Source organism: Dipodomys ordii, unplaced genomic scaffold (assembly GCF_000151885.1).
Source record: "Dipodomys ordii isolate 6190 unplaced genomic scaffold, Dord_2.0 Scaffold45, whole genome shotgun sequence".
NCBI classification, from domain to species: Eukaryota; Metazoa; Chordata; class Mammalia; order Rodentia; family Heteromyidae; genus Dipodomys; species Dipodomys ordii.
Window position 1 is genome coordinate 13188963 of NW_012267261.1, and position 25407 is coordinate 13214369.

Consider the following 25407-nt stretch of genomic DNA (forward strand, 5'->3'; position numbering starts at 1 on the left):
ATTATGTGAACTGAAATGTACAAATCCTCTTGGTCTTGACATAGCCCTCACCATGAATTTATCACCTGTTATCTTGCCCCCTAGTTTTCTGACATTCCTTTGAGAAGGATGATGTCACTATGCATCTGATTGTTTCATAAACCTGATACAAAATATTTTTGCTACTTCATTTTCTGTATAACTTATTATTAATGTCATTAAATGTTTTTTAAACAGAGTTGGGTCCTAGTGACTCACACCCATTACCTTAGCTACCAAGGAGGCTGAGATGCATAGGATCTTAATTTGAGGCCATTCCAGGAAGAAAAGTCCAAGATAATCAACAAATTCCAGGCTAGACGTATGGTTCAAGTGGTAGAGCCAAGCAAGCAAGCCAAGTGAACATAAAGCTAGGCCAAGTTCAAAACCCAGTACTGCCAAAAATCCTATTTAAAAAAAATTCACTATGGGTACTGTTGGCGTATACCTGTAATTCTAGCTACTTAGGAGACCAAGATCTGAGGATCAAGGTTTGAAGCCAGCCCAAACAGGAAAGTTCATGAGCCTTCATCTCCAACTAACCACTAAAAAGCCAGAAGTGGAGATGTATTCAAGTGGTAGAACACTACCCTTGAGCAAAAAAAAAAAAAGCTCAGGGACAGTGCCTAGGCCCTGTATTCAAGTCCCAAGACAGGCACACATACAAAAAATCCATTGCCACATTTCCCAGACTGGCCCCAAACTCTTGGACTCAAGTAATCAGCTCACTTGAGCTTCCTGACTAACTAGGACCACAGACAGATGCTGCCACATCCAGCTGGTATTTTAAAATATTTAGTAGTTAACTGACCTTTACTGTCTGCTAAATTATTCTATATTATGCCCATTTATTTATTTAGGTCTTGGCAGTTTTGTTAGTTTGTATGAACTATTAATGAGTATATTGAACCTGAGTATATTGAGTATATTGAAGGTTTGTTTTTAGGTTTGTTTGGTTTTTTTTTTTTACAAATATTTTGGAAACTTTTCATCTGAATTTATATACTTAACTCTTATGTCTAGAGTGCTCTTAGATCTCATCAATCACTTACCTTCATAGGTGTTGAGATAGTAGTTTTTTACTACAAACTGCTGCCCGCTGATGTCCGGGAAACGACCAAGGCGAGAGAGAGGTCCATAGACCTGTGACCCATAGTCAGAGTACTCCTTGATGATATCTCTCCTCTCCAACTTCCCCTCTACGTTCTTTGACTTGGACAGAAATTTCCTCATTGCTGAAATGAGACATACCTCCATGACCATCTCCAAAAATCTTGTTCTAGATTATGAAGGCAGAATGGCAAACCAGTTCTAATTTTACTCACAGGGAAACAACTGCATTGAATGAATTTCATTCTGTAGCCTGAACCTGATATTGAAAACACATAGACACATATGCGTGCAACACATAATGTCAATAATTTGTCCACCTGGGAGAACACAGACTCTTGATTTTCTTAGTGAGGGATTCCACCCCCCCCCAACACACACACACACACACACACACACTCTTACATTGTTGAGAAACAAGTTGCCTCTCCCCTCTAACTTATTTGATTCACCAGGTTCAGGACAGAATTTCATTATAGCTAAGTCAACATTTGGTCCAAGACCTAAAACAGAGCCCCTCCTATTTGCTTTCCTGTCTCAAACCCACTTACCTGACATGTGCATGCGCTGAATTTTGTCCACTTTCTCCTCTTTGGCTTCTTGCAGTCGACACCACTGTGCGTTCAACTGCCTCGTATTCAATTCATTTTGATTCTCTGCTCGCTGCTTTAGCAGCTCTTGCAAAAGCTCCAGACGAATATCCTGCAATCTTCAAGTAAATTTCAAAGCATTAAGAACTATCCAGCATCCCTGAACTGTAGGCCTGGCCCATATGGCAGAGCACTTGCCCAGCAAGCTCAAGGCCCTGAGTTCAAACCTCAGCACCAGCATAATTTTAAAAAAATAACAATAATGGGCCCTATTCCTCTCTAGAGTGTGCAATGCAGTCACAGGCGACATAACCACATTGTGTGCAACAATGGACCACAGCACCTCTGCAATCCTGGAAGATATTAAGGAACTGAAGATTCCTCCTGCTGACTGACATCGTCACCATAGTAACATCACAGTGCAACACATCACTCATGTGGGGTGATGCTGCTCAACACATCTGCTGTGCACCTGGTCCTACAGGGTGCACATGCAGTACTCTATGCTCGCAAATGACGATAAGTGACTACTGATTTATGCATTTACAACACTATACCTGCATTGTTATTTTAGTGTGCACTCCTCCTGGTTACTGTAAAACAGGCTGCCATGTTACTCTGGCAGAGGCTAACCCATTTCTTGTTTACTGTACCTCTTGGTCATACTGAGAGGCCACAAGACTGATGTATACCATGTGGGTTGTGGAAGCCTGCCCTGTAATGTTCACACAACAAAATTACCTAATGGTGCATTTCTACCACTCAGCAGCCTGTGACTAACTTAGAAGCTCAGCTATCTATCACCTTGCCTCTGTTCTTCAATTGCAAAATGAAGATGATGGTGGCCACCTTATAAGATGGTGGTAAGAATTGGTGAGTTCATGTACACAAAGTGTTAGATCAAACTGAAGCAAGCGTGGAATACTCTGGAAGGCTCGGTAGGGCATGGATTGCTGATCCCCTCCTGATTCAGTGGGTCTGTGAGGGGGTCTGCAAAGATGCATTGATAGCAAGGGGACAGGCAATACTGGTGCATCAGGTCTGAGGGCCAGCCACACTCTGAGAACCACTGGCTTAGCACATGGTAGACACTCTGTAAAGTACCACAAGCTCAGTGAGTACCTCCAAATCACCACCACCAGCATCATATTGTTATTGTCGACCTAATGTCTTCTTTTTTTTCTTCCTTCCTTTCTTCCTTTCCTCCTTCCTTCCTTCCTTTCTTTCTTTCTCTTTCCTTCTTTTTCTGTGATACCAGAGTTTGAACTAAAGGTCTTCTGCTTGTTAGTCTGGTACACTCCTGCTTGAGCCATGTCCCCAGCCCTTTTTGCTTTGGTTATTTCTGAGATAGGGTTTGGCTGGCTTAGGCTGGCCTATAATCCTCCTATTTACATTCCCACCTTGCTGGGATGACAGGTACATACTATTACAGAGGACACTTAAGAAGTGTTCTCACCGTTATTATTTTTTTTGGGGGGGTCCGGTCGTGGGCACTTTCCCTCAGCTCTTCAGCTCAAGGCTAGCACTCTACCACTTGAGCCACAGCGCCACTTCCGGCTTTTTTTCTTTTTGCTTATGTGGTGCTGAGGAATCGAACCCAGGGCCTCAGGCATGCAAGGCAAGTGCTCTACCACTGAGCCACCTTCCCAGCCCTCACCGTTATTTTTTTTGCCTCACATGGCTCAAACCCCAATCTTTCACATCTCTACCTATTGTGTGGCTGGGATTTACAGGTGTGAGCACCAAGCTCTGATAGCACCCGTCATCCACCAACACCTCGCTCAGAGGCTACCTTTCTCAAAGCATCCACTGAAAACAAAGCCACCTTGGTTCCTCTGGCACTTCATATACAGAACAGAACATTGGAGAGAATTGATTTACATTGATGACAATGGTTTTTCAGAGCCAGGCACTGGTGGCTTATGTTTGTAAGCCTAGGTACTCAAAGGCTAAGATCTCAGGATCCTGGTTCAAATCCAGCCCAGACTGAAGTCAGTGAGACTTTTATTTTCTCTTCTTACTTATATTACTCTTATTTGCTCAAGTGCTAGCCTTGAGCAAAGAGCTCAGGGACAGCTCCTAGACCTTGAGTTCTAGCCCCATGACCAATCCTCCCCCCAAAAAAAAGGTTTGCAGTTTAACATATTACCTCAGCATCTCCAATGATGTCTTCATGCAGCTAGATATGAGGACAGCAATAAAGTAAAATTTCTGCAGATAACGATTAAATATTTTGACACTCACCTTGCCCAGATACTATTTTTTTTATTTTGTGAACATACTGTACAGAGGGGTTACAATTACATGGGCAGGATAATGCGTACGTTTCTTACCAAGCATTGCAGCCTCCTCCTTTTGTTTACCCTTCACATCCCTTCCCAGCCTCTCCCCTCCCCCTGCCCAGATACTATTTTTTTTTTTTTTGTCAGTGGCAGGGCTTGAACTTTGGGCCTGAGCACTGTCCCTCAGCTCTTTAGCTCAAGGCTAGCGCTCTACTACTTGAGCTACAGCGCCACTTCTGGTTTTCTGATGGTTTACTGGAGATAGGAGTCTCACGGTCTTTCCTGCCCAGGCTGGCTTTGAACCACGATCCTCAGATCTCAGCCTCCTGAGTAGCTAGGATTACAGGCGTGAGCCACCAGTGCCCGGCTTGGGTAAGCTTTTTATGAAACCATCACATAATCTGGATTCAACCTTAATCAGAAAGTACTGGGGAGCAGGGGGAGAAGAAATACACTTTAAAATTGTGAGCAAGCTGAGTTGGTTCTGCCTTGATCCCCAATTCTCCTGTGTGCAAGGGACCTTGGGACCTTGCCTCCATCTGGCCCTGGATAGAGTGCAATCTCCACAAGTGTTCTTGTTCCTTTGCTTGGTAGGGGGTCATAATTTTTGGTTGTAATTATTTCTCGTCATCTCTACTTATCAGCAACAACCTCATTACCCAAAGTGAACCAGTTAAAAGGCCTGAAAACTCAAGCAGAAAGGCCTCTACATATTATTATTTGTGTTTACTGGCAGCTAAGCTCATACGTTCCTGGAAGGAGACCACAGTTCGCTTTGTGCTAGGAAAGTCCCCTCAACTCTAACTAGAAGCCATGTCCCAGTGGTAAACCCAATGCCACAGCTTGGTGGGTTTCAAAGCGGGGGGGGGGGTGGCGCTAAGGCCTAGGGATGTAACACTTGAAATGAACACAAGGACAGCTTACAAGAGTCTTTGCAGAAACCATGGGGATGCTTTCACAGTCTAGAGAGATCCTGGAGAAAAAGGGAGAAGAATCAGGAAGGCCCTGGTGGAGCTGCTGGATGAATTCCCTGCTGAACTCCACATGCCCTGGGGGGTGGGGGGGGAACATCATTCCTTTCCAGAGGGAAAATTACAACAGCCTCTTGGACCACATCAGAAGTATATGATTGCTATTGAAAACACCAGAAACCCTGTTTCCCATCTCTGTAAGAGAAGAATCGTTTTGAAACAAGATATTTGGGGACAAGCTTTACAGATTAAATATATATATGTATATATGTACATATGTATATATATGTATATATATACATATATATATGAACATTACTCCTATCCATAGAGTCATGAAAGTCAGTGAACATACTTCTCAATCTCCTGATCTCTGAAGAGCCACTCCTTCCTCTCCATCTCATCCATCATCCTCCGCCTCTTCTCATACTGGGAAGTGTCGCTCAGAGGAGGAAGGGTGGCCTCCCATGCACGCTTCTCCCGGGCTCTTTCTATCATCTCCACTTCAGCCAGTCCTGCTGGGAGTCCTCGACCTGCGGGATGACATGTCACACCTCAGAAGCAAATGGGCTAACCCATGTGCGCTCAGTTAATCAGCAACTCCTATTGTGTTCTCTGAGTCCAAGGGGTGTGACAGGATGAGTCTGTTGGGAAAGGTGATCTAGATGCACCTGTGCCACCCGGGCCTTGCATTGCCTAGCAGGTAACTGAGCCAGAAGATGTTTCACTTGCTGCTAAGATGCTGGAAAGCATTTAAGAAATACTAAGTGACCACTAACTAACCTTGTATTGGACAAATCCATAGTTTGTCCTAAAGGGACAATGTCCTTAAGGGAAAATATGAGAGGTAGAGAATTTGTTGTACGAAGGTTTAAAAAAATTACTTGTTAAAAACAACAGACAATGAATGGAATAGTCATTGGCTGAGAATTCCTCATCTTTGTGGCCCACAATGAATTGATAACTTAGAATGGTCCCTCATTTCAGGCAGGTGGGTGGGGTCATTGGTTATGTCATCTGACCATCTCAGAAGCATGGCTTCAGATCTGATTTCCTTATGCCTCTCTGGACCAAGTGGCAAGCATGTTGAAATGTAGCCTTAGTTTACTGACTCAGCTGCTAAAGGAAATGAGAGCTATTTGATCACTGAACTCCAACAAACCAATTTTTGTTACTAGAACTCTACCACTTGAGCCACAGCTCCGTTTCTGGCTGTTTGGGTGATTAATTGGAGATAAACTGGCTTCAAACTAAGGCACACAGATCTCAGCCTCCTGAAGTGCTAGGATTGCAAGCATGAACCACCAGTGCCTGGATCATTTTACCTTTCCTATAAAAGAAATTAAAAGGCAAGTTGATATTTTTTTCTTTTTTCTTACCCCTTTTTCCAAAGGAAACATACAAAAAAAACTTGAGGTTTTCTTTCTAGTCAATCTTAGCATTCTATATAGTGGATGTATGGCTCAACAAAAATTCAAAGCCTTAGCATTTTAGATACAGATTTGTGTATAATGACTTACAATGATAATAAAAACCTGCCATTTCTTAAAGCATTTTCATTATGTCAACTACTGTTCTCACCCATTTGATCTTCAGCAATTATTCTTATTTAACTAGTAAAGAGACCACAGGGCTGAAAGGTGAAGTAACTGTGCCAGGTCACAGCTGGTGAAGGGCAGGAACTGGATTTGAACAAGGCAGTCTAGCTCTGAGTTCTCACTCAATGCAGTCTACTCCTTTGCTAATTAGCTCAAGTGTGAACCAGAAACCAAAACTGCTTTAAACATGAACCAAAAAATGAACTACATATACATACATGGTTCCTCACTGCCTGCATGATTCTAGAACTTGGGTTTTTCACCCAGCCTTGTTTTCGGGACTTGACCCATACTGACCTACAGAGACCTAAGACCTTATTCAATTCAAGCTATCTCATAGATGGACATTTTTAGAGATTTTGATTAGGCATCCTAATCACATGGGTCCATGTGTGAGCTTTTCTAGGATTTTTAGAGGAGGAAATGCTAGCGTCTTATAAGTAGCTCATAAAACATGATTGTTTTAGTTTGGGACACTGCCAAGTTTTCCCGCAGAAAGCGCATTTTCGCTCCTGTCCTCTGAGATTCCCTGTCAGCTCTTCTCCATCCTAATGTTTCCTCACATCCTCCCCCACAATGCTTTTGCCTAATCTCTTGCAGCAGTCCTTACAAATAGTTCAGACATTACACATAAATTTTACTTTCACAGGAAAAAAAGGTCATAGAAATCCCATTTTGTCGCTTCTATATAATTTGGAGGAAAAGAAAAGACACTAATTTACTGAGGCATAGCTCTAGGAAGAGGAGGATTCGGTTTAGAATTGTTTGAAGATGGGAGTGGGTGGGTAGAGGGAAAGCGGGAGAAAATAAGGGAGCGGGTAACACTGTTCAAAAAGAAATGTACTCATTACCTTATTTACGTAACTGTGACCTGTCTGTACATCACCTTTACAATAAAATTTAAGTTAAAAAAAGGCAAAAAAGAAAAAAAAGAATTGTTTGAAGGTAGATGTTATTTGGAGGAAGAAATTAAATCTATTCAGGAATATGAGTCTTCCTATCCGTAAACATGATATAGCACTGTTTTAACCAAATTATTGTTTATAGGCTTAAAGAATAATTTATAACTTTTTGCTACAAAGGCTATGAACCAATTTCCTAATGACATTTATTTGCTAGTCATATGAATGTGACTTTTTTTTCCCCAACTTAAAAAAATTAGATACTACTCATGCACAGGAAATCTACTACACCTTGTATCTTTATTTCAACATCAGCAATCTTGTGGAGCTTTCTTCTTAGCTCTGGTCATTTATTTTACTAGTTTTAAAAATGAGCATTGTCAGTCAGGTACCAGTGGCTCGTGTCTATAATCCTAGCTACTCAGGAGGCTGAGATCTGATAATCACAATTCAAACCCAATCCAGGAAGGAAAGTCTGTGAGACACTTACCTCCAATTAACCCCCAAAAAGCTGGACATGGAGATATAGCTTAAGTAATAGAGTGCTAGCCTTGACTAAGAAAAGCTCAGAGACATCACCCAGGCCCTGAGTTCAAGCCACAAGACTGACACAAACCAAAAAAAAAATGAGCATTTTCTAAAAATTTCAGTTTTGCCAATTCCTTCTAATCCACTCCTCATTGTTCCTCTTATCTTATTGCACTGGCTCAGCAGTTATTCTTTCTCTCACTTTTCATTTTGCTGGGGCTCAAACCCAAGGCTTCACCCATGCCTGGCAAGCACTCTACCACTAAGCAATACTCCTGGCCTTTTCACTTAGCTTTATGAAAACATCTATAACTGCATACCACACATGCAAAAAGCTGCACAGATGAGTATCCGATAGAACCAGCACAGATCAGAAGATGACCAGAAGGGACCTCAGACTCTTTCCTAGGTTCTACCAGCCCCAACGAGAGCCGCCATCTTCCCACATAACAGACTGATTTCCTTCTGATTGCTTTTGAGTTTTGCACAAGTAGAATCACAGTGCAGTGTTCTTTTATGTCTTGTTCCCTTTACGGAGCAAGTACTGTCTATGTGGGGTTCACCCATGTCGTTACTTTTAGCTCTACTTCCATTCTCATCGATGAGGATAGAAGTAGAGCTATGCAGGATCACGTGCATGAATTGTGAATCCATGGCGTGAACACACTGGATTTTATCCCCCCACTCTATGGCTGATGGGCATCTGGGTTTTTTCTACTTTGGAGTTATTGTGAGCAGCGCTACCGTGGTCATTCTTGTACACTTCTTTTGGTGACTACACATAGCTATTTCTGTGACTAGAAATTTGTATTCATTTTTTCTTAGACATAGAGCTAGGAATGAACTCTCTTGATTGTAGATTGATTTTTATGTAATGAGCATATTGCATAAAAATTGAAACCTTAGAATATTCTTCAAGATACTTTCATGATGTATTCAAATGTCTCTCATTTTCATAGAGATTTATCTAATACAATGTGTAGATTTGGCCAGGAACTGGTGGCTCATGCCTATAATCCGAGTTACTGAGATCTGAAAATCAGTCAAAGCCAGCCTGGGCAGGAAAACCTGAAACTCTTATCTCCACCACAAAAAAAAGGCTGGAAATGCAGCTGTGGCTCAAATGGTGGAGTGCTCGCCTTGAGCAGAAAAGCTCGGGGACAGGCCCTGAATTCAAGTTCCAGGAGCAGTGTGCGTGTCTTTGTACTTATTTCTTCATAGCACCTTAAAGGTTATACTATAAAATGTCAATCTGGTATTTTTCCTTGGTGGAAAATATGACTTTTTCCTCTCACAGTTTCTGCACTCTTTGTTTTCTCTTTTCTTTTCCGCTGTTTTATTTATCTTCATATCGTTACACAAGAGGGTTTCAGTTTAACATGTCCACTTATGTGCACAGTGCTTCAGAATGGGAGTTGTCTCTCTCATCTTCTCCCCTCCCCCACACCTATACCATCACTGCTTATCTCTCAATATTCCTCATCACATATGTACTAAGAATGTCATGACTATATTCACCCACCCTTTCCTCTTTTCATTTTTTTTTCTTAGTAGATATGAGTTCTTAAAAAGTGTTTGTTTTGGTTTGGTGCCAGTCCTGGAGCTTGAATTCAGGGCCTGAGCACTGACACTGAGTTTGTTTGTTAGTTTGTTTTTGCTCAAAGCTAGTGCTATTCTACTATCCTGCTTCTTACTCGGTAGAATATTCTTTATCAGTGCTCATGCCTTTCTGCAGTCCTGGAAAATTCTTTGCTATTATCTTTCCTTGAATTGCTTCTCTTTCGTCCCTTCAAGCCTCACTGTCTGGAGCTTATTACCTTTTCTCCTTTTTCCTTTATCTTGTTCTACCTCTGTGTGTTGCCTTCTAGAGTTTCCTTCATTTCCAACATCTGTTAACCATTCATACATCTTCTTTTGAGAAATGTCTATTAAGGTGCTTTGCCCATTTTTAATTTAGGCTACATTTCCTTGTTACTGAATAGTATGAGTTCCACTGATATTTTGAATGTTAGTGTTTTATCTGATGTACAATGTGTATATGTTTTCTCTAGATCTGTGGGTTACCTCTTTACCCTGTAAACCAGAGTGGTCAGTGTGTGTGTGTGAGTGTGCACCAGGAAGTCAACAGCATATCTATCAATGAGCACTGTCATCTCCAAATACTCTAAGATAATTACCAACTCACCCCATGTCAGAGTAGCCAGGGTCAAGAGCTCTGGGATAGTGTCCTGACACACTACATATTCTGGAGAGTAGGGGTCTGTTTGAGTATCAGCATCCCGGTAATCAGTCTGGGTGGCCACTGTAGACTTAAAAGAGATAGGCAGCAGTTGTTCTGTAGTTTCAGGAGTATGGATATAAGGTTCAATCCTAAAAGGAAAAAAGTATTTTAAAATTTGAAACTCATCGTGATTATTTAAACACTATGTAATCATCTAGAAATGAACCTTGGAACCTCACTAAACACACTCTCACTTAGTTATAAATTCAGTTAACCAGGATTATGCCCTCAAAGTCTTCACAGAATTATCTGATTATTCTCACTTCCAACAAGAAACTGAATGGCAATAAATCTGTCACTCTATCTAGACAGTATTTACCCATGTGCCATTGGAAAGGTTTTGGGATAAAGATACTTGCTTTTAAAAAAATCACGGATCAGGGAAATTGTATGGAAATGTCACAATGAACTCCTCTTGTATAACTATATTAATTTAAAGAAAATAAAATGGACAACACTTTTGGACCTATTCATAATTGTTTCATTGTGCCTTTCAGTTACATATCCAATTTAGATGATTCTCTGCAGAAATATAGAAAGAGAGGAAATAAAAGCCACATTTTCTGTGATGAACAAGCAAGTAAGTCCGCTGCCTCTTTCTGAATGATGATTGCAATGATTAATGTTGCTTAACATTTAGAAAAGTTACTGAATCACTTACATAGTATCCCTACTATTTTTTTCAGTAGTACAATTACAGAAAAAATTGTTTTCGTCTTTTATAGTTGTCTACATTTTCTAACTAACTATAATCATATATATGTATTGTTTTAAAAACAAGAAAGTGCTAGGTGCTGGTGGCTCACACCTGCAATCCTAGCTACTCAGGAGGCTGAGACCTGAGGATCACAGTGTGAAGCCAGTTTGGGCCAAATAGTCCATGAGACTCTTATTTCTAATAAACTACCAAAAAGCTGGAAGCAGAGGTTTGGCTCAAGTGGTAGAGTGCTAGCCTGGAGGAAAAGAAGCTCAGCACCCCGGCCCTGAGTTCAAGCCCCAGGACCAGCACCAAAGTAAATAAATAAATAAATAAAAATACTAAAGAAAAAATATAGTTACTTTCCTTTAAAAAGTAAGTTTTGTACAAGCATCAAAAAAAATAAAAAGTAAGTTTTGGACGGGAGATATGATTCAGAGATAAGGGACCTGACTATCAAGTGAGAGGCCTTGATTGAATTCCAACCTCACTACCTCCAAAAGTAGTAACAATAATTTTTCCTACTTGCTAGATCTGTTTAAAACATATCAATAATAAGTTTAAAATGGGAAAAACAGAGATAGTTCTATTTTGAAAAATAGTGGCATTAGCAGGAACATAGGTAAGAGCACAGCATAGTCAGGGTTTAAGTCTAAGGAAAAAATGCATTTCAAGTCACTAAGAAACTTATTTGGAGATTCTACCCATGATGGAGCAAGCACTTTTTCTAATTTTAATGTCAAAAGTGAATTCTAAGTAAATCACTTTTATAGCAGTTGCTATGGGTTTCTAACGTATATATGAAATAAACATGTTTTACAGATTCTTAATGTTTCCAGCAAAATTATTCTACTACAAAATTCTAGTTGACAAACATCATTTCAAACTGGCTTTCCATCATCCTAGACTATTATAGTCTCATACTAGCAGCTTGAAGCAAGAGAAATTCTTTTTCCTAAATAAATAATTACTCATTTGAAGTTACCTGACGAAATGTGCTTCAGACTACACTAAGGCCTACTGAACTCTTCGGAGACAATTTTCTGATGCCTTGCGATCTTTGTAGGCTCCAAGAAACATGTGTCAAAGAAAAATGATACTTTGACACAACTTTCCCTAACTTACCCATTTTCACTAACCTAGTCTTTCACCCCCATTTTGGTTTTCCTCATTTGGAACACAAAATAAGGGAGAATGAACTATGGTCCTTTCTTTCCTGCCTCTTCCAACCTTGACCAGAACTGAGACACAGAAAAAGATACCTGCTTTCTGTTTGTTCTGCCCCTGCGACATCACATGCTCCAGCTGTGGAACCCTTGCATGTCACGCTCTGTGCTCACTCCAGGCCAGGTGCCAGAAGCAGGTACTTTCTGCCACACCCACCATCTTCCAGATTCTCCCTGCCAGCCCAACAGCATGAAAAGGTGCTTCACACACCTAGCAAATCCTGTTCTGTTACTATGAGTATTATCATTGAGTATTCTGCACAGTTACATTTCTTATTCTCCGTGCCCCTGTGCATTTGTGGGATTCAAAGACTCCATCCAACAGCCAAGACACAGAGAGGTGTGGCTTCAGGACAACCTGTCCCAGCCACACACGATGCAATCTTCCCTACAACCAAGACACCCAGTCATGCCAGAATTCCAGTATTCACTTCATTCAATGATACCAATTCATTCTTTCAAACCTTCCAAGAGAAAAAGAGCTCCGAAGACCAAATGTCATTCTTTAACTCTTGAAGAGAGTCTCTATGACTTATGACACCGTTATAAAGAAGGGGTTGGGAAGGCTGGGTGATCATCACTGCAGGCCTTTAACTCCCTATAATCTATCTACTTATCGACTTTTAAGCCTCCATCAACGATGACCTTAAAGCAAGTGATCCACTGAATCTGCTTTCAAAGAATGACCAGAGGATTTACAAGAAAATCACAGAATACTTCCCCCTTCTCTCACACATACATCTCACAAGATTCAAGTTCACAGCTGTCCCTAGGGAAGCTGGCACCGCACAGAGCTGCTCCATCTGGGGACAATGGGAACTCTGTTCTCAAACCCAGTTTTAAAATCTCCAGGGAGAAGTGTGATTGAAATTGGTATTTATTTTAGAGATTAGAGACATTTAATAACATGTGTTGTATTCATATTCAAAGATGCTGTCTATCATTAGGAATGAGTATTTTTTTTTTTTTTTTTTGTCAGTCGTGGAGCCTGAACTCTGGGCCTGGGCGCTGTCCCTCAGCTCTTCAGCTTAAGGCTAGCACTCTACCACTTGAGCCACAGTGCCACTTCTGGATTTTTCTGCTTATGTGGTGCTGAGGCTCAAAAACCAGGGCCTCATGCATGCAAAGCAAGCACTCTACCACTGAGCCACCTTCCCAGCCCATGAATGAGTATATTCTTTAAATACGTCGTTGTATTCAAAATTTGAATTTTTAAAAAGACTGGTTTTCTAATCATTTAATGAATGCATTGTATTACTTTTTCCCTTTTAGAATTGTTCCACTAAAATGTACTCATTACCTGGCCTCTGTATGTCATCTTTCTAATGACAATTTAAATTAAAAAATATTAAATCATATTAATGTATGAAAGAGCATAGCAATAACTAGATTGTTAAAAGCATAGGCTGCCTCACTTGCTATCTTGCTCTGAAATTAATTTGTCCCAAATTCAGTCCTGTGCTTTTCTTCCTGTGTAGCCATGAGCTATGTTTTAGCTATCACTTCTTTCTTTAACACATGGCTTTGTGTAGGTCAAATGATCAATTATAACATTCTAGCATTCCAAAAATATCTCGTGGCTGGTTTATTTGTCTGAGTAAACGTTAAAAGAATTGTCAAGTAAGTATGTGTTCTAGGAAAGCAAAAGAGACCACTTAAAACGTGTTTCCGGGTGGGGGGAGGGCACAGAATTTGAGGAAAAAGGATGAAAAATGCAGCAGTAGAGCACATTGGACATTGATGAAAGTGAACTATGCAACTTGCAGGTGAAGATGGGAAGAAAGTAATAGGAGAAAATGAGGGAACCGATGACACTCTACAAAAGGAAATGTATTTATTATCTGATCTATGTAAAAACCCCTCTGAATATTACATCTATAATGACAATAAAGTGAATTAACTTAAAAAAAACATGTTTCCAACTCCTTTTGTAAAACAACTGCTATGGTTTGATATATCCCACTTCACAGGGCTGGGAAGGTGGCTCAGTGGTAGAGTGCTTGCCTTGCATGCATGAGGCCTTGGGTTCAATTCCTCAGCACCACGTAAGCAGAAAAATCCAGAAGTGGCACTGTGGCTCAAGTGCTAGAACACTAGCCTTGAACCTTGAGCTGAGGGACAGTGCCCAGGCCAACCGACAAAAAAAAAAATCCCACTTCACAAATCATACTTTATTCACATTCTAATAATATTAAGGTTGGGCCTCCTTAGCCTCCAGAACTATGAGAAGTAACTCTGTATTACTGATAACATTACCAAGCTGGTGGTGTTTTATTACAGCAATGCAGACAGAGAGATCACAATAAGAAATACATTTTATATCACAATCTTCTATATACATATAAACACAGGCATATATTTATCTTAAACGAAAAGTATAAAAAACAACTTGTCCTCAATCTGCCTGATGCTTTGGTTATTTTTCTACTATTCTTTATTTATTTGTTTTTGTTTGTTTTTAGTGTTGCCCATGACCTCATAGAAAACCAATGAGCTTGAATATCCAATATTCAACTTTGGCATATTGAAAATATATTAACTCTGTAATCAGTAACATTCAAACTTTAGCATATGGAAGACCACTGAAGGGCTGGGGAAATTCTGATTTACCTTGGAATGGTTTGTGATCCACAGCTTGAAAAAATATTGACTCAAGAGAACTATCTTCTGGGAGAAATATGAAAAGAAAGAGTAAGTTGAAAAGAGTTTTGAAATAACAGCCACTTACTTGGTTGTTGCCAGCATATAACTGAGTGGTATCTTTTGAAGATATGGGAGGAAAGGCCTGGAAGGAAAAGGAAAATACAAAGTGTGATATTGTTGTGGGTGTACTCTGAGCTTCCTGCTAACTTTAATATTGTTTCTTAAAAAATCAGTGAGGTACATTATAAATAGATTAAAAACAACAGCAAGAAAGATAAAACCTCTTATGTCCCTCTCTTGGTGTTCACCTAACATCAAGTTATATGTCATGTGGTACATAGCTTTTGACTTCTTCTGCTTGTCCTAGATGTATACTAGTTATTGCAGATAAGGGAAACCATGGGACCTATGTTTCTTTGGGTCTGGCTTACTTCATTTAATATAATTTTTTTCAAGTCTTTCCATTTTCTTACAAATGGGGCAGTATCATTCTTTCTGATGGAGGCATAGAATTCCATGGTGTGTGTGTATATATATATATATATATACATATATATACATATACATGTATATGTATATCACATTTTCTTGATTGAGGAGGGGAAAGGAAATAGCAAAATGCTGAAATAAGGATACAGGTTGACCCATTGTAACAATGAGATGTGCAGGACACTATGTTGAAAATGAACTTTACAGGGCTGGGAAGGTGGCTCAGTGGTAGAGCGCTTGCCTTGCATGCATGAGGCCCTGGGTTTGATTCCTCAGCACCACATAAGCAAAAAGAAAAAAGCCGGAAGTGACGCTGTGGCTCAAGTGGTAGAGCGCTAGCCTTGTGCTGAAGAGCTGAGGGACAACGTGCAAGCCCAGAGTTCAGGCCCCACGACCGGACCCAAAAAAAAAGAAAATGAACTTTACAACTTGGGGGTGGTTGTGGGGAGTGAGGAGTTGGAGAGGTGGGGAGGGAAAGGGATGGTAGGGAAAAACAAAGGAGGAGGTAACAATGCTTGATAGGAAATGTGCTCATTACCTTGCTCATGTAACTGTAACCCCTCTGTACAGAATTTTTACAATAAAAAATATAAACAGAAAAAAAGTCAGTGAGGTCAACTGTCCTACATATCAGTCATGATCAAACTTTAGCATCTATAAAACCATAGCAGAGGGGGTGGAATGAGGGTTTCTGGGTTAAACACTTCCTGGTCTATCCCAGGAGGCTTAGTCAATGTGTTGTCTTCTCTGCAGGGGATGAGCAAGTCACACTGTCAGAAACTGCTCTCCACTTGCCCTTCAGCTTCCATTAGTCCCCAGCAACATCTCAAGTTCCATGAAACCTTCTGAAGCGCCACATGGCTTAGTTTTAATGCTTCTAAGAACTGAGTAGTTAACACTGCAATAACGTTTCTCTGAAAAAGTTCGGCATCCAAAAAAAAATATTCCCATAAGGAAGTTGCTCATAATTTTTTTTAATGTAGCTTAAGAATGTCCTTTCTAGCATTGTACTAATCATCCAGCTTCTGAGCTTAAGACTCCTTTGTATGAATAATAGAAATAAATGTGTTTAAAAATTTAAATGTTTTATGTACTTTCTAATAAAAGGTTATTCAATGAGGCACCAAGACAGTTCTATTGATCCAAGTAAGGCCTACAGAAAAATCCTCACTTTGTTCTCATTTGATTTGCATATATGATTATCCATGAGTATTGGTCACAAATGAAAGAAAGTGAATATTTGCACTATGTTATTTGGCAACATTTACACAGAGAACCAACATTGTTCAGTGTAACACATTTAACAAATTTCCCTGTAGGATGACCTCATGATATCAGTGCCATGTCGCCTTTCATTAGATGACTTGGTTTTAGTCTCAGTAGTTGCAATGAGTCCCTGTAAAGTCAGGCTGGCTTCATTGGAATTCCAGCTCTGCCACTAGCTAGCTTCCAGGACACTGACCTGCCTATGTTCCATCTCCATTTCAGCTTCACTATTGGTGAAATGGGGCTAATACAAACTATCTGACAGTGCTGTTGGCAGGATTACCTTAGATATGCTAACCATATCTAGTAGTGCATGGTATATCACATGCAGTTAGAACTCATAGCTGCCACTGTATTGCATAGAGCTTTTCTAACCAAGAAAGGGCTCAAAATGTTTATTAGGTATTATTTTCTACCTTTCAAAGTATTTATAGCGATTCCTTCCAGTCACATCTGGATCTTCATAAACTTCTTTAGGTATCTGAAAAGAAGTGTCAGTTCTAAAATGAAGCAGGAAAACATTATTCAAGTCTATCATTTCCATATATAATTTCCACTTAATATTTTTATGTCTATATAGAATATTCCATACTAATAGCAAAGTCTGCTGTAACATGTGTTTAAACTAGATAAAATTACTCCCCCCCCCCCACACCACACCTCCCAAGCCAGGAAACCAGGGCCTACTAAGAGAAAAGAAGAGAGGAGAAATAAGCAGATGTATGAAATCTTACATACAGAAGTGCCCACTTTCAATTAAAAGTACACAAGAAAAACAGTTTCAAAAGTAATTTTGATGTTCACGTTGAAAGACATTCATATTTGTTAATTTATTAAACATAAACTTGCAAGTAATTTTAAAATCAAGTACTTTATATGAGATTTATTACTAAAGGTATTTAGGCTATCTGTCTCAAAAGATATTTTAAGCCGGTACCTGTGGTTCACACCTATAATCCTAGTTACTCAGTAGGCTGAGATCTGAGGATCAAAGGTCAAAGCCAGCCCATGCAGGAGGACCATGAGAATCTTAACTACCAAAATAAGCAAGGTGTTTATTGAGCCCTGGCTCAAGTAGTAGAGCACTAGCCTTGAGAAAAAGGCTAAGAGACAGTGCCCAGGCCCTGAGTTCAAGTCCCACCAGGACACACACAGACACAGACACAGACACACACACACACACACACACACAAAGATAGTTTGCAATCTCTAAGTGGATTAAAGGAACAACTAACTCAATCATTCATGTCTTTGGTGTCTTTGTCATTTAGTATACATATAACTATTTATGCCAACCTTCTGAGAATGTCTACCAACCAACAAGTATATAACCCTTGCTCCTTAATCAGGCTTGTTTTAGGCAAGGAAGCTTATATGCCAACTGTATACTTTCTAGTCATGTAGAGTAAATAAATAATTTTTAAAATGATGTGTTCATTAAAAATATGTGCTTTTAGTAGCTGGAGCTTCCCAACACTTACTCAGCCATCTTGCAGACAGCTTCTTTCCGTTTTACCTCCTTTCCCCTCCATTCTCTCCTGATAAATGGTGGGACCGGATCTACATTGTTCCAATACAGAGAATATCTTGGATAATGGATCAGGTTGCTGAACATGGCTCTAAATCTGGGAACTTTTTTCTAATATTGGGAAGGAAGGAAGGAAAAAGTAAAAATCATACCATCAGATTTTCTTAAGTATTTAATTTACATTGTAAACTTCTCAAAAAAAAAAAACAACAACAGTGTATATAGCACAGGAAAAGGAGCCATTGATAGACATATAGAAGTAGTATGGCATAGTGGATAACGCCCAGAATCCAGAGCTTGAAGGCAAAGGCAGGAAGATTTCAAGGTAAAGGCCAACCTGGGCTACATAGCAAAACCTTTTCTCAAACAAACAAAAATGTCTAAAATGTCATCCAAGTTAATTTGTGATAATGGCAGTTTATGTAGCAAGGGCCAGAACTAGAATTACTTCTAACTGTATATGTTTCCAACACAGGCACAGATGCATTTTCCACTGAAATAACTTAGTTTATGGGTCCTTTATTTTCTATTAGTTATTTCATCTTCACAATAGGACACAAGTATTAACATACCTTCCACCCAAGTAATCATAATATTCCTGCAGGATTAGAAATTCAATGTATATTTTGTGAGTAGTCAATCTGATTCATGCAGTTAGCTGAAGGAGATGACTCAGATTTATTAAATTGCTTTGGTAGACGAAGTAGACTTACCATTCTGCTTCGAATCAGGGTGGCTTGAATATTTGCCTGAACATGGTTTTTTTCACTTGACACAATAAATAAAGGATCTGTGGAGCAAAAGAAGTAGCATAAGGAATAGAACATATCTAAACCTATAATGAAAAAAAAAGTCAAAGCAAGTAGTCCCTTTCCTTTTCCCATGGTCTCTCCCTACCTCCCTCCCTCCCTTCCTTCCTTCCTTCCTTCCTTCCTTCCTTCCTTCCTTCCTTCCTTCCTTCCTTTCTCCCTCCCTCTTTTCCTTCCTTCCTTATTTCTTTTCAAGATGGAGGTCCAGTTATGTTGCCCAAGTTGGCCTTGAACTCCTAGGCTCATATAATCATTCTATCTCAGTTTCCTGAGTAGGCAGGAGTAGACATGTGTTACCTTCCTAGTTCTTAATTTCTGAATTAGACAGAACAGGTAATCTTTATTTCTGCAGCAGCTATGGCCGGGTTATTCTGACTCACCTACCAGGAAAGGTCTGTGACATACATTTCTTTCCTGTCAATTCAAAATTACAGAATTGGAATGTAAAGAAAGGCTAGCACATTTTAAGCACAACATGATCTCTTTTGCTTCTCCGGGAGAAAACTTTCTGTATTTAAAGAGGATAGCCCTTGTGTCTATGCACTGTGGCTATTTACAGGTGGAGGGATACATGTAGTTCATTTCCTATTCAGAGCACTGGCAACATGTAAACAGCATGGCCCCTCAGAATTGGTAGATGCAATGAGCAAAAGTTATTCTCTAAGAAATAAATATTTGCAGGCTAAGAAGGTGGCTCAGTGGGAGAGTGATTGCCTTGCATGCATGAAGCCCTGGGTTGGATTCCCAGTATCACATAAGCAGAAAAAAAAGCCAGAAGTGGCGCTGTGGCTCAAGTGGTAGAGCACTAGCCTTGAGCTGAAGAGCTGGACAGTACCCAAGCCCAGAGTCCTTAAGGTTGTAAGTACTATGTGTTGTCAGTGAGCTTCATTTATCTCTCCAAAATAAAACAAAAGATTAACTTGCTGTTGTAAGTAGCTGCTTCTTAGGTATAGCTTTAATGATGACGAGTTTTGGTAACTGATTATACCATCTATTAAAATCAACTAACTGGGGACTAATTTCATAAGCAGTCTTCAGATCAAGATTTGATTTCTTAAGTAGACTTATCTCTAAGGAAACAAACTAGACTAACCCACTTGGTGACATATATTTCCTCATAGAAATTAAGAAAATAGTATTGTGACTTAGATTTTTTTTTAATTTGTGTACCTAAATCAGTTCCTAAAACCAAACACAATTTTGAGGTGACCAAACAAAAACAACTTCCTAGACTCTGTCATGGGACATTCCCAACAAGTTTGAGTAACAGCAAGTCTCAGCTTCTCTTCTTTTATTCGACAATACTTATTGGATGGTGTGTAGTCCTAGGGGCTTGGAACATGTAACTCCACAAAAAGATTTTGAAAAACCCAAACTTCATTAGGAGCAGAGAGACAATAAGCAACAAGAATAGCAAGCTAGAAAATCCTACAATATGCTCAGAGGTAGAAAATAATAACTGTTTTTAGAAGAAGAGGGAAATGGATTAAGGAAAACAGTTGCAATTTCTAATTAGGATGAGCAGGACAGGTTCACTGAGAAGTGACAAGTAAAGTGGCTTGCAAATGAGGAAGCTAATTTTATGGACATTTGGAGGCAGAGTGTACTAGGAAGTTAATAGCTAGAGGAAAGGACAAGAGAGAGACTGATAAGTTGAAGAACAACAAAGAAACCAGAACAAATGAAGCAGAATGAGAAGTCAGGTAAGGTGTCACACACCTGTACTGTAGTCTCAGCTACTTGAGAAGTGAAGACAGGAAGATGGAAAGTTCCAGGCCAACCCAGGCAAAATTAGTGAAGTAGGGGCACTTGCTCAAATAGTAGAGTGCTTTCTGAGCTTAATCCTCAGTACTGAAGGGAAAGAAAAGGGAATGAAGATGGAAAGAATTACTAGTAGATGAAAGAAACAAGGGGTAGGAGAAAGGAGCTTGAAAGTGATCATGGTTGTGCCATGATCCCCATACCCACCCCCAGCACAGTTCTTTCTCTCAGATGGAAATCTGATGCAGATCATTGGCTGGTCTTGAATAAATCTTCTCTGTTAAATTTTAGCTAAGATACAGAAAGACTCTACAATTGGTGGTTAGCTTTAAAATAACATTACATAGACAACCACAAAGCCACTGTCCTAATAATAGAAAGTCAAATGCAAGTGGCTTCTTATCAAATGAAAGAAGGGAGCAGATGCACCAAAAAGAAAACTGGAGCTTCTTCATATATATGAGGCTAGCCTGCTGCCAGTGGCTTATGCCTGTAAACCTACTTATTCAGAAGGATTGCAGTACAAGGTCAAATCAGGCAGAAAAAAATCCAAGAGACTCCATCTCCAAAAGTAACCAGCAAAAAAGCTGGGCTAGAGGCATGGGTCAAGTGGTAGAATGTGTTAGACTAACAAGCAGGAGATCCTGAGTTGAAACCTTGGTATGAAAGAAAAAAAATGCACCATGGTCAATTAAATCTGAATTTCAAATAAGTAATCACTAACTCTTTAATACAGATACATGAGATGAAATTTCATACAAAAATATTATGTTATTTAACTGAAGCTCAAAATTTAATTGCACACCCTCTATATTTATTTGCTCATCTGGCAAGCCTGTGAATTAAAGACAATAAGGTCAAAGAACGAAAGCAGGAAAGAGAGCCCCTAGTTCCAACTTTCCCTGTCTGGGTTTTAGACTGCTGTGTAGGCTTTGCTTCCTGGCCATGAGTCAAGTGAGACTGGTTTTTTTCCATTGTATAAAATTCACTCAGGTTGCTCTGAGTGGATTTCTGTTCTCTGCAAGGGACATTGAACTGTTTCTTTTCTCTGTAAAAGAAACATGGCCTAATAAATTCTGTGCTTGCTGTTACTGTAGAGGTTTATTTGCATTCCCAAATTACCTTGTAAAAATAACATGGATATGTTTACAGAAATTTACTGATTTTCTTTTATCAGATGAAATGAAGAGTGAACAAAGAAGAACACCGGCCAGAATATGTAAGTAATCATTACAATCCCTAATGCAGAAAATGCTTATCCAACAGCTGCCCCTCCAAAGTAGACCCTGGGAATTCCAAAGGTGACATTACATGTTTGAAGATAAAGCAAGGCTCAGGTGACAGGCAGCTGGGGACTACTGAGGGCAAAGTTGGTTACACTTGTTAAAACAGAAACTTTAATAGTCGATTAATAACCATAAAGTATCCAGTATTTGCAACAGTAGTGAAAATTGGCTTGAAGAGGCTATTAAAGATGAATCCTTCAGGAACTTAAAAATTCAGGCAAAAGAGCCCACAAATAGACCATCAAGGCATTAAAACAAATCAGGACTTTGCTTGCCTTTGAGGAACCAGTGCACATAGTTTATAAGCAATGTGTTGATGGATAAGGAGGAAGTGGGAATCCACTAAAACAAACGTGAGGGAAAGGGTCACTTCTTTACCAAGCACATCAAAATTGGAGCTGCCCAAAGAATGGGGGCAGGAAGATCGTTTTCGTTGGGCATTTGATGAAGTTTGAAAGGAGGGAATATTGCACGAATCTCCAACTCTGCTCAATCATTCCATGCTTTTTGCACACCAAAAGCTCTGGACTAAGGCTTCAGGAAGATGGCTCAGTGCCGAGCAAATGATCAGGAAGAGTGGGTGACGAGGCGTAACCAGGCGGCCCCGCGTGGGGCTTGGAGAGCCACCAGCGGCTTGGCTCCCCAGGCGCCCCGACTGCGTGGTCCCCTGGCCGGCGCGGAGCTGCCCCATCCCACGAAGGACAGCCTGGGGCAGGGCAGCCCCTCTGTCCAGAGGCTCCGTGGTCCTTCGCGCCATCTGCAGGGCCAAGTTGCCGAGATGGGAGTTCTGAGGCAGCCCTTACCGTACAGGAAATCGTACATTCGATTGGGCATGTGTCCTCTGCCAATGGACCTCCTGAAGTCCAGGTGTGGAGCCTCCTGGGGCCGGTCCTTGGGCTGGGTGACGGTCATTGTGCGTCTCATGGTGCTGCTCCTCGCCTCCCGCCAGCAGTAGTGAGTCCTGGCAGCGGTGTGTGCTGTAGCTATGGTAACCACTGCAGGCGCTCCGGGGTGAGGGGCGGGACGTCGGGGGCGGGGCCGATGGAGGGGCGGGGCCAGGCCGCGGGAATGTCGAGTGAGGAAGAGAAATGTTGGGCCTTGGTTGGCCTTGGACATTATATTAGATCAGCTGGGGAAGCTGTGACATAGTCACTGGTTCTGCTTATACAAATTATTGATTCTAAAAGGACGTACACGTGTATTCACTGAAATATGGTAGATTCAGGGTAGAATCCAAACGATGTAATTCCTTAGAAAGGCTAACTCACAGTCCAGCAAAATTAACACCAGGAAATGAGTATTCAAAAAGGTAGGGGAAGTGGGGGTTGGAATCAAGAGGAGGGGTGTATACAATGAAAAGGAGAACCAGGAGAGAATGGAGTCATGAGATTCAAGGTGTGCCCTTCAAAATTAAGAACCTTGAGGGGAGAGGGATGGGTGGAAATGATAAAAGGTGTCATGTTGATCAATATGCATTTATTCATAAAACTGCTTTGTTGAGTGGCAATTCCTTTGCTCAACTACTTAATGATAGGTTAATTAACTAGTTGATTAATTAAAAGTAAAGATAAACAGGGCTGGGAGGTGGCTCAGGGGTAGAGCGCTTGCCTTGCATGCATGAGGCCCTGGGTTCGATTCCTCAGCACCACCTAAGCAAAAACAAAAAAGCCAGAAGTGGCACTGTGGCTCAAGTGGTAGAGCACTAGCCTTGAGCTGAAGAACTGAGGGACAGCGCCAAGGCCCAGAGTTCAGGCCCCACGACCGGACCTAAAAATAAATAAATAAAGATAAGCAAGTGATTCTGTGTGTGTGTGTGTGTGTGTGTGTGTGTGTGTGTGTGTGTGTGTGTGTGTGTGTGTGTGTGTGTGCTGGTACAGGGGCTTGAACTCTGAGCCTGGACACTGTTCCCTGAGCTTTCATGCTCAAGGCTAGTAGTGCTCTACCACTTGAGCCAAGCTCCATTTCCCACTTTTTGGTGGTTAATTGAAAATAACAGTCTCAGACCTTCCTGTCTGGGCTAGCTTGGAACTGTGATCCTAAGTCTCCTGAGAAGCTAAAATTACAGTCATGAGCTACTGGTGCCAGTGCAATTCTGCTTCTAATAATGAACCTCCAAGTACCAATGTTCAGAATGAACATTTATCAACATTCTGACAGTCTACTTTCATCTTTCCCTCCCTGTTTTTCTAAAAGAAACCCTAATCATAACTATTTACTCTTAAATTAATCTGCATCTCAAATTGGTTTTTTGAAATCTCTATAATAACCTTCACTATTGTTATATATTAAAGAAATACTTGTGGTCTAAGAGTACATATGTAAATTTTCCCAGTTGAATTCAAAATGTCTTTTATTATTGCTTTGTTCCATTCAAGAGAATAATTTTTTAAAGTCTTAAAGAATATTTTCAAGTTACATTTGATATTTCTGAAGTCTTTTTTTTCTTCTAGAAAGGTTAATTGCTCGAAATTATTTATTTTGGGAATTCTTCTATAAAGAGAGTTTTTTTTAAACCAATTCATTGGTTATCCTGAAATATAGATCATAGAGGGAATGCTGGATTTTTTTTCTCTTAAGTATCAAATTCAGAGAAATGGGTCAGTGCTCTAGCAAAGACCAATGTCAACCATAAAGTTTTTAAAAATATTTTTATCTTGAAGCAGTACACAAAGGAGCTGCTGTTCAACAAAGCAGTTTATGAACACAGTGCATTTTGATCAATGTCACCCTTTCCAACGTTCTCATCCGGGCCTCTCAACCCACTCCATTTTTCTTAATTTTGTAGGCTATGTATTGAAATTTTTAACCATAAAATTTTAATCTGTTTAGTATCTTACAAATGCTTGAATTTTTGCATATCCAATATTTTAATCAATCATTCCGGTTATTCTTTAGGATGTTCACAATATCCTCTTAAGCTTGTGGCCTTCCTTAAAGGTGACTTCTTTGTCTTTTTTATGTGAGTTTTAGACATTTCTGGCTGAGTTTGGTGATCTGCTCCCCTCAGCATGTACCTGGTGTTAACTGTCTCTATTCCTAAAATCCTTAGGGATTTTGCAAGCTGGCTACTCATTCTGTCACCTCTAAACCTTTGTACAAGCTCCTAAACCTTGACCCCTGACCAGCTGTGCACTTCCTTGTAAAAATCAGCTTTAGTGAAGAGCCCTACTAAGTCAGTTTGGCAGACCCAGACCTTTTTGTACTCTGCATACCTGATTGTGTTTCTCACCACCATCACTCCCCAGGTGACCTAAACACCATGGCCTGCCTTTAACAAGAATGCTGGTAAGGCAGTGTAGCCAGAATCCTTCTTGTTCCTTGTATTAGGGTTCCTGGGCGCTGGTGTGAGGCAGGCCATCCCGACAGTGGAGCACAACTTGCCTCATAGTGAACAGGAGAGAGAGAAAGGGAGAAAGAGTAAG

The 25407-nt window shown here is 40.3% G+C and overlaps 1 protein-coding gene across 2 annotated transcripts in view; it reads right to left on the bottom strand.

Annotated features, from left to right (window-relative positions):
• Window positions 1-22924, bottom strand: part of Maats1 (MYCBP-associated, testis expressed 1) — a 43901-nt gene extending 20977 nt beyond the window's left edge. For both annotated transcript variants that reach the window (XM_013019384.1, XM_013019383.1), the window contains exons 1-9: window positions 22789-22924; window positions 18843-18919; window positions 18083-18240; window positions 17018-17101; window positions 14932-14988; window positions 10185-10369; window positions 5327-5504; window positions 1680-1837; window positions 1071-1253 (exon numbers count right to left, since the gene is read on the bottom strand). In XM_013019384.1, coding sequence (XP_012874838.1) covers window positions 1071-1253; window positions 1680-1837; window positions 5327-5504; window positions 10185-10369; window positions 14932-14988; window positions 17018-17101; window positions 18083-18240; window positions 18843-18919; window positions 22789-22909 — 1201 coding nt within the window. In that variant the 5' untranslated portion in view covers window positions 22910-22924. The remainder of the gene's footprint in view (window positions 1-1070; window positions 1254-1679; window positions 1838-5326; window positions 5505-10184; window positions 10370-14931; window positions 14989-17017; window positions 17102-18082; window positions 18241-18842; window positions 18920-22788) is intronic.
• Window positions 22925-25407: the final 2483 nt, after the last annotated feature.